Here is a 10,477-nt window from a genome sequence, read left to right on the forward strand (position 1 = left end):
ATATTTGATCAGCGCTGCCTAGTTTGACCGTTTGCTCGGAGATGCAAGTGATTGATAGCCGGCTCTCATAGAAGGCAGCTGGACAGCAGACCTCAGATCAGCTCTTACTGCTTGTTTTCCTCCAGTCTGTGAAATCTTGCAGATGCCGTTAGGAGCACCGGAGGACACAGAGGCACAGGATTTTTTTCAGGTTACCTGTTTCATGTACTACTGTCACCATATAGCGACCGTTTTATAAAAATAACTTTTTTTAATCATATTTGCTCCAACCTTGCCTACTACAGCTTTAACTTGAAGAAGACGAGAAGAAGCCTTTTTTTTTCTTGAGTCAAAATGAAACAGTTACCCTTTTGTTCTCTAGCTTGTGTCCTCCAGTCTGTGTCTAACTACTAGGGTTGTTCGGTCCCTCAGGTATGTGATGGAGGTGATCCAGAGGGGTCGCACCGCAGTCAGGCCGGCACTGTTCCCTCCGCTCAGCATGGTGCCCGCCGTCTCTGACAGCGAGCTCTCCCAGCCCGAGTATGTCCAGTAACTTTTCCCATATAGATCACAGCAACCCACTTCACTCCCCATTCTCTTTACTGGTAATTTAGTCACCCAGAACTGTGTGTTATTCCTTTTCCTAATCCCTTCCTCTGTGTGTTGTGTCATTATGTACTGTCCCACACTCTGTCCTTGAGTTTGTTTTAATGTGGTGTCATGTCAAGTTTTGATTATTTTGCATATTTATTTAGAGCAGTGGTTAAACTGTTGATCAGAGCCATCTATGATTTTAACAGACACCTGGCAAGCCAGTGAGAAAAGACTATTTTCAGTGTCCGTGCTGTAAACTCAATTATTTCTCCACCCTGTCATAAATAACTAGGATCAGACTTGATGGTAGAAAACACATCAAATCCCCTGCTGCTTATTTCCTCATGGATCGCAGAGGAAGTGTATCATTTCTGTGTTCTCGGGGAGAGAGTCTGCTTTTTGATGTTTTGTCAGAAACATGTTTCTGTTTGATGTGTAACTGCCCTCTCAGATGGGTTCTTAACAGATGGAGGGAACTGTCTTAAGAGGCAGATGAAAGACAGAGTACGTGGCGCAGCCTCCGGTCAGACCTGTGAGGACTGGGGTTCAGGAGTGTGTGCCTGGATCGCGACGGACTGAACCCTTCAGTACCTCCAGTGTCCTAGCTCCAAAACGTCTGAAAGATATAACTGGAGGATGTTTATTCTGGTGGTGTTTCGAGTCACAGAAGAGAATATAAAAGTATAGAATTTAAATAGCAAGAGCAGCAACACAGATGCCAGTACATCACTCTCCGACTTGCTTGTTGTATAACTAGTAATGTCACTGCTAATACTTTCCAGTGGCAAAAACAGATGCAGTTATGTGGTTGTTCAAGTTCGTACAAAAGATGTGAGGCTAAAAGCATTTGAGATCCCGAAGGATAACATTATCTCATAGTGCACCCTGGCACACCCAAAGGCTGCTGGTAAGATCATCATTATTCTCCCACTCAGAGGAAGTCATAAATAGCAGAGTACACCCATTTACTTCAACTTAAACTGCCATGTGTCATCAGCAGACTTATGCCCAGCTGCAAGCATCTTAAAGGCTAAATTAAAGGTTCTGTATACGATTATCCAGAGCATTAATATAGCACAACAACAACTATTTGCCATGTAAAGATATAGAGGAGTAATGTCTACCTGAGCAGAGAATGAAGTCTCTCTCCCTCTGTGTGTGTTGTAATCAGAGCTGTGCTTTGTTGACATAGGCGGGCCGCCCACGCATTAGTGAGCGTGCCCCACTGGCTAGCTGACGGTTGCCGCTCTGCACTGCGCTCGCATAACGTTATAGTTGATAGCTGTTGCGGAAGCATAACACCCATTCTCCGGTTTGACATGTCTATCGATAACAGACTTTGCTGTCAACAATTTTTATCATGCTCTATTTTCTTCCAAAGTACAAAAAATAGCAGAAATTGTCTACCGTGGTTTGTTTTCTGCTCTAGCTCCACTTCATCCGTGTAGTTTTTACCTGTACATCCTGTTGAAACTGTGCTTGTTATTTTCCGTGTTTACCATGTTATTGTTGTTTTCTATCTATACAAGCTGTCCTTGGAGAGCCTCAGTGTTGCTTCCTGCAGAAGTGATTATTGAAAGACGCTGCTTTTTCCTCACCGGTTAGCAGTCAGTCAGCATGTGAACCAGAAAGAGGATGCTTGATTGTTTCTCTCTTCGCTCTTCAGTATCTGTAATTGCACATATTGATTAGAGAGATTGATTTTGAGTTCCTCATTATTTTTTAGGGGGTTATGTAAAAACCTTTCACAAAGTGCAGGACTTACTATCAGTAGAGACAGCTGCTTGTTAATGTCAGGACATTATTATTTTTTTTATTAAGTTCAGAATCATGACCCATTTTAAAAGACAATTTTCCAAGCCAGGGTCCTTTTTCCATTTGTGAAAATTATTCTTCATAACTTTGAAGCGTGGACTTTAATAATGGGGAACGCTTCACATTTTCTTAATAGGTTTCTGTCTTTTCCATTTGCAGACACAAAGCCACTAAAAAGCAGCCGTGTGAAAACATCACTGTGGCGTATTACTTCTGTGAGGAGCTGATACCGTACAGGACGTCTGTCAGAGGGAGGGTCGTCACACTGGGCCAGTTCAAAGAGCTGCTAACAAAGAAAGGAAATTACAGGTGAGATTTTATGGAGCTGTTTGACGTCTATGCACAGAACCTGAGAGATGTATCACAACCAAATTTATTCTTTACTAATCAGTTAGCAGGATTGCATTAAGATTGTATTGTCTACAACACAACTTGCTTCGAGACTCCAAAATATAACAATAATTGGAGTCCTTGAATCAAAAGTAGCTTAATATTTTTGTCAGGTAGCTTATATAGAATTGGGCTTTTCTTAAAACCTTCAAATAATTTTCAAAATCACTATCAAGTGTTGATGGACTAATGGCTCCTAACACTGACCCAATGGAGGGGTATTATGATTAAAGGTCAGCATTTTTACTAAAAAGATGGCAACACATTTGTGATCATCTTTAAGTAGATGCAATTGAATTTCTAACTCTGAAGGGCCATAGTTCATCACTATCTTTAATCACAAGGTTGGCGGTTTGATCCCGGGTCATTCTTTCTGCATGTCGAAGTGTCCGTGAACGAGACACTGAACGCCACATTTTTGACAAATTATAGGGGCATGATGAATTATATCATGATGTACTGATTAAAAATGATATGCTGATTTTCCCAAGTGAATCTGAAATCTTTAAACTTGATCATCTCAAACTGGATTATAAAACCACTGTTGGGCACATCGGGCCTCATTCATCAATATCTTCCTAAATTTGTTCTTAAGAAAAGTCTACGTCGGATTCACGAAGTGTTCTTAAACCGCAGAGTTGTTCGTATACCGGTGTTCTTATAATGATGAGTCCCATTGTCCTCGTAAGTTGAAAGCAGTTGATCCTAATTAGCAGGTGAAAGCTCTGCTAATCGAGATGAAAGGGCATGAGACTGCAGGGCCAGTGCACACGCAGAAATTGAAACGCCAGAGGTACTTCTGCAGGAAGTGGACGACAAAAGTTTATTATTTAAAATATTATAAATGATGAAAATATTATTGTAATTTAAATCCTATTTTATGCAACTGTAGAATTGAAGAAAGCGCAATAATCACTTATGTTGCACAAATATGTCCGCACTCAAATGTGTGAAAAACTCAAAACTGCGTAAGTGGGTTTTAAGAATACATTTCTTGTTAAGAGCGGTTGGTGAATGAGGCCTAGTGTCAGTAAAGGTCACAGCTTTTAACCCGGAGACGCTGACTTTGTTCCTCGCCTTCTTTTTAGATATTATTTCAAGAAGGTAAGCGACGAGTTTGACTGCGGGGTGGTGTTTGAAGAGGTACGTGAAGATGACGCTATCTTGCCCATCTTTGAGGAGAAGATTATCGGGAAAGTGGAAAAAATCGATTGAAGGTCACGTTGGAAGAGGAAGGCAGCGTGTGACGGAGCGATTGGATGGTGAAGAGGAAGTGTTTTAGGATTGAGAGCGGAGAAGAAAGTGATACAGTACAGGTGGATCTAGAATTGAAGATCAAGCAGTGGTCACAATGGACGACTTGTGACTCGGTAGCACCACTGCAGAGACGTTGGACTAGAAGAAAAAAGACCTCATTCACTTCTTGGGAGTGTAATGTAGCATTGTAATGTTTACTAGATAAATGAAGGAACAAAAGTGCTACTAAAGCTACATATTTTTGATATGATGTATCAGAGGGTGTCCTTTCTAAAGTAACCACACTTGTCTTTTTTATATGTATTGGTAACAGATGTGTACAGTTTGTTTTAAAAGATAACAAAATTTTATATCTATTTAAGTATTTAAAAATGCTCATTTTCAATCCTATCGAAGCAGGAGCATCGCTCCTGTTGAAGACGATCAAAATCCTTTTTAGGGCTGATTTTTGTTTGTTCTATTCACTGTATGAGAGCCCTCTGGACTCTAATGTTTGTGCTCTTCTTAGTGCTTTTAATACTTCACTTAGCAGTACTTTGTTTTGTGGCATTCAATCAGGCTGCACTTTCATTGGATTATATGCCACTGACTATGTCTCAGCGTAACATGAATCTCTAAAGCATCAAACATGAGTGACCAGAAAAATGGAAACCCCTGTACAGTCTACTGTAATCCAGCACAACAGCCCAGTGTCTTAAACTTTTAATTTAAGATTATGGTAATTTTTGACACTGCAGGAGAGGATTTATGGTCTTTTTTGAGGCTCAAATTTTGTGATGGTGTTGTTATGGATATAAGAAACACACACAATTATTATTTGTTGAAGGGCTGTTTTATTAGGTTGCATTTAGGCATGGAACGATATAAGATTTTATCACAAATCGCGATGAAAACACTCGAAATAAGTTCATCGTGGGGAATTTCCATTATCGTGAATATCCTCACGAGTGACCTGAAAATTCGCCATCATGGTAGAGAAGTGAAAAATAGAAACTGATTTAAAAAAAAAAAAAAAAAATACAGTAATTATCATGTAAGAAAGAACAGACTCTATTGCTATTTTGCTATTTTTTAAAATGTATTTATCCTTTATTTAAGCAGGGAGACCTTATGATTTATGATTACCTTTTTTAAGATTGTTTTCACAAAAAAGGTTCACTAAATATTAATGTGTCCCTTCTGTGATGCAATAAAAATAATGTCAAATGTAAGGTAAAGTGATTCCATTATTTTGATGATTTTCAGGATAATAGCATGAATTGCAGTTATTCTAGTCAGGATAATCGTTCCATTAAATCTTCATATCGTCCCATGCCTAGTTGCATTACTGCATATTGTGCAGGTTGTTTCATTTTGCTGGTTATTTGGTGTATACTGCATGTGAATGTAGCCAGTGGCTATGTTTATGTACAGTCTTCTGCTGCATTGTTTTTACCCAACCCAGTTGAAAATAACACAATAGATGCAATAGTACTGTAAAAAAAAAAAAGATTGGAAAGACAAATTATGATTGGAAAGCACAAGGTGAATATCTATGCAAGTTGGTTCCCCCAATCCAAAAACTACATTTATATTCATTAACTTAAACTTTGAACTTCAAAATTCAACTTAAAGAGATAATATAGGAACATTTCAAAACAATTAGACACAATCAGGTTGTAAAACCTTACGTTTTACAATTCTGATGATGAATCCTGACTGTGGATGAGTAATTAGACTTCAATGAATGAATATTTCAAAAACAGTTATTCGTAGGAGGCCAATTAGATTGATATTCTTTGTATTATTTCCAGTTAAACACTGAAAGATGCTGTTTTGGTTTCAGTTTCTAAAGTCAAGTATTACCTTCAGCTTTAGAGGTTGCCGTTGTTTATCTGCAGACCTGCACACTCAAGGTCATGCTTGCAGTGCAGAGAGGCTGTTTGAACCTGTTCAACTAAAGTTATATAACCGCATTTGAATGAGAAGGCCAGCGAATGTCATCAGAATACTATCGTACGTTGATGTTTGTGCAGTGAAGGTCACATAAAGGCATATTTAAGTGCTCTATTTTACCGTCAGAGTAGAGGAGGGCTAACAGTCACAGAAATGTTGCGTTTATTATGTTTACATCACGTTTATTTTCTCCAGCTTCGAGGTCCGTACATGTTCACACCTGCGATCCCCAACTTACCATCTTACACTTTGAATCACTTGCTTAGTTGATCAATCGGTTAAGAGCTCCGATCTGTAGCCTTCTCTAGCTTATCACAGCTGCATCTTGTGCCTGGAAGGAATGAATTGTTTAGAGCAAATGATCTACTTTTGATAGATCACATTACACCAAAGAGAAAAAAAAGTAGTAGATAGTGTAAGCACGCTCTTTAATTCCACTGATTCCCCTTCATTTTCTGACTGCACTTATTATTCGCCATCCTTGTTATTCATTCTTTTATATTAAATCATTGAAGCTCTTGCGCGAAAGACCAGAATGTTCTTTGCAATGTGATTGCAGTTTTTCTGATGCGCATCGTGTTATGAACATCAGCATCACATTCATATGGAGCTTTCAGGACATGTAGACCTTCTTATTATCGCGACACTGAAAGACAATTTGCATTTCCCGTCCCCTCTATTTGGCGGTGTGAATGAAACTTTTGCACAGGAATAGCACAAATTGAAATGAAAGTAAAAATCACGCTGGGGGAAGCAACGTGACATTAAGATTCAAGGCCACCGTGTTTTTTATTCTGCACCTCTGCATTGTGCTGGAGTCCATAGTGAGGAATGTGCTATAATAAAAGCCTTTTGTTATGGAATAATAGGCAGAAAGATAAGTGGACCTTGAAGCCGGAGTGTATCGTATGTGCTGTTGCATAGAAACCCAGAATGAGGAATATCTCCTTTCTTGAAATGCTGTTTGCTTTTTTTTTTTTTTTTTTTTTTAGATTCTTAACTTAAATCAGTTTAATATATTTACTGCCTCCAGTGTCTGTTAAATTATACATTATTGAGCACATGGTCAAGTTAAATACTAAAAGTATTTTCATTGTTTATTTCTTTTGAAATATAGAGTATCAAATCTGTTTATGATTCTTACTGTGAAAGCCCCAAAAGTTCCCTTATTTAAGATCAATGTATATAATAAACATCAGAGTGCCTTTATTACTATGCTAATGATGTCTGCTGTGTGGGACATAAATACCGGGGATTTTCTTACATTGTTTTTGTTTAGACTTTTTTTTTAATTCTTATTTTGTCTTTCTTGTTTAATGTCTGTCACTATTCCACCTTTTCTATGTAAATATGTACAAGTTAAATCTGTCATCAACCAGCAGCCCAGTCAGCACATCCAGAACCCTGGACCTGTTTTTGTTCACTAACTAGCATGGTTACCATTTAAAGGTACCTGGACAATAAATACATGCAATAAACCAGCACTTGAGTGTTATTGACTTTCGTTGTCATTTGCTGCACGCAAGCACAGATCAGCATGTTGGCATTGGAGCATAACTTAAAGGTTCCCCCGACACGCTGAAATCCCAGAATGCCACAGCATCTGTTTTGACTTTTAACTGCAGTGTCACGTCACCGACTGAAGGGGGCGCTCTTATTTCACTGGTAATATTTGATATGCTGTGTTTATCTCAGAGATTCGTCCACCAAAACTGTTTGGACAAGCATATCGGATGATACACTGAGAATGAACTGTGGATCAATGTGTTTTCTGAATGTAGAAACAGAACTAAATCATGTTTGAAGAGAACTGTTTAACTGTGAAATCCTGCTGAATAACCAGCAAAACACTGCTCTCTCTTTCCTCTGTCTGTTTACATATTGATTTATATATTAGATAAATGATAATCAATTTCCTGCAGATTACCCCGGAGGAATTGTCCTGCTTTTTTTTTCATTGACTCATAGAAGACAATCAATGTTTCATACTCAGGGAGAGCTGTTTAGATGAGCAGGGTGTTTAGAGCAAATAAGGCTGATGCTGCCGTGTTGTGTTAGTGGTGCTCCTTCATATTCGTGCCAGTAGAGCGCTCAACCCACAGGCGAGTAATTGATTAGTTGTCTACTATTAAATCAACTGTTTTGATCATCGATTAATCGGTTTGAGTCATTTTTCTTTAAGAAAAAAAAGTCAAAATTCTCTGATTCCAGCTTATTTCTTTCCTCCTCTATGACAGTAAACTGAATATCTTTGAGTTGTGGACAAAACGAGACATTTGAGGACGTCATCTTGGGCTTTGGGAAACACTGATCAACATTTTTTCACCATTTTATGACATTTTATAGACCAAACAACTAAACGATTAATGAAAATAACTGTTATTTGCAGAACTAGATTGATTAACCAGCCTCTTTTGGTGATGTGGGCACACTGTTTAGTCATTCCCTTTAAGCAGCTTGTGGAGTTAAATCAAAGAAATAACCATTAGTTAGGTTTTCAAGCTAAATTTAAATCTTTAACAGCTGTGTGTGTGTCTGTCTGTGTGTGTGTGTAGTGAACACAGCTGCACTGCAGGTGTTTTGACGCAGTTATTTCACACCTCCTAAAGATGCTGTTCGGCTTCATCCTGCTACCTGTTGTTTCTTTTTGCTACTGTGGATGAGATCTCTGCAGCACGCTGACCGCCATTCATTTCACTCACGTCCTCCTTTGAGTCACAGAGGCACGAGTTCGTAACCTCAATCGACTGAGGAGTCAGGTTGGATATAAAGGTCTGAAATGGATATACTGGTTTTATGCAATAAAGCACACAAGAGGCTGATCCACACACAGAAATGTAAGAGTTTTTGAGTAGGAGATCAGGTCAGTTTCCTGTCGTATCACGTGATGATAGTGTCCTATTTTAAACACATTTCACTGCACAAAATGTCAAGATGAACTCACTATTAAACAGCTACGTAATTATGATGATTATAGTAATTTTAGCTCTTTATTCCTCTGGCAGCATCGTCAGATTGGACATACAGTAAATGTGTGTACTAGTGAGATGTGTGGTCAAAAGAATGTGAAGCAAACAGAAAATGCCAGATATTGATTCTCACTGAGTGTGTTAAAGTATATTGATATTACTTAACTCTCATGATCAACCTCAACAATCATACGCTGTATGAGAGAGAAGCAGCTGGAGAGACTTAACCTCCATGGTTTTCAGTCTCTCCATCGACAACGAGAAGTGTTTTCTTATCCGACGCCCCGACACTGATGCTGTTGTTGATGTCTGTAACTTTGGTAATTTAACTTTTTGATTAACCCTCATCCCACCAACCTATTAAACATACAAGGACTACCAACTGAGGACCCCATGAATGAACTACTGTAATCCTAGAAAAAATGTTAACTTATTTCTTCTGAAAAAATTATTAGTTGTGTAATTAATGTCTTCTGAAGAAAAAGAACAGATAATTATTATTAGGAAAGTTAATTTACATATTGTGTAAAACAAAAATAGACAGAGCACATGAGGTAATCTGTGTCTGTCTCCTTCACAGTGAGTGACAGAGCACCCCTACCTCCCTGATAGTGAGTCATACTTTAAATTAGGACCCATGGCAAACAATTTATTTATCTATTCTATTTTAAATATTTTAACTGCATATAGACTGCATTTGGGGGTAACACATTTTACAGATCTGCAAATTTCATGGTAATTAAGTGATAATTAGCAAGTAACCTATTTGAAATTTCTTTGGAATTACTGCCAAATTACCCCAAATATTTACCTCAAAAGTGATAAAAAATTACTTTATTATAAATGTTATTTAATAATCATATGCTAAAATAGCATATAATGGTTGAAATAGGGCCCTTAGGCTTGAGAAGCGGCTGTGTGCTGCTCTTCATCGGAGTTGGAAAACCAAAACTAATAGAAGACACTTCTGATCAGACACAAATCTCACCATTGTGTGACTTATTGTCTACACAAATGTAACCTGGTAGCTAATGTCATGATTCAGGGAGTTTTTTAAGAAATGTCAGCTACTGGGGAAATAGCGGAATATAATTATTAAATAATGTTTATAATTAAGTAATTTTTTATAAATTTCTGAGGTAAATATTGGAGTAATCTGACAGTAATTCCAAAGAAATGTCAAATAGGTTACTTGCTAATTATCACCTAATTACCATGAAGTTTGCGGACCTGTAAAATGAAGTGTTATCCAATTGATTTATTCTATTTTACATATTTTAACTGCATAGGCTGGGTGCTTTTGACTGGATGTCTCCCAGGACCCCAATACATTGGTCTTTCTTAAAAGCACTAATTAAAAGGGAAACAGAAAACATGAAGTAATTAGTAACAAATTGATTGACAAAGTTATGAAAATTTGGGATGATAATAAAGCACCTGTGAGATATGACAAGAAGTAGACCTCTGGGGTCTGCGGGGATATGAAGAAAACTCAAATGTTTCATGTTGTGTAGATAGTCGTACCAAGAAAAAATATG

The 10,477-nt window shown here is 37.9% G+C and overlaps 1 protein-coding gene across 4 annotated transcripts in view; it reads left to right on the forward strand.

The window, feature by feature from the left end:
• axin1 (axin 1) overlaps window positions 1–7,465 on the forward strand; it is a 44,319-nt gene extending 36,854 nt beyond the window's left edge. For 3 of the 4 annotated variants that reach the window (XM_037792378.1, XM_037792377.1, XM_037792379.1), the window contains 3 exons: window positions 412–519; window positions 2,548–2,697; window positions 3,867–7,465. In XM_037792378.1, the coding sequence (XP_037648306.1) occupies window positions 412–519; window positions 2,548–2,697; window positions 3,867–3,993 (385 nt within the window). In that variant the 3' untranslated portion in view covers window positions 3,994–7,465. The remainder of the gene's footprint in view (window positions 1–411; window positions 520–2,547; window positions 2,698–3,866) is intronic. The other variant, XM_037792380.1, reaches the window with a different exon arrangement.
• The last annotated feature ends 3,012 nt before the right edge of the window (window positions 7,466–10,477 follow it).

This window comes from Sebastes umbrosus, chromosome 14 (genome assembly GCF_015220745.1).
Source record: "Sebastes umbrosus isolate fSebUmb1 chromosome 14, fSebUmb1.pri, whole genome shotgun sequence".
Classification (NCBI taxonomy): domain Eukaryota; kingdom Metazoa; phylum Chordata; class Actinopteri; order Perciformes; family Sebastidae; genus Sebastes; species Sebastes umbrosus.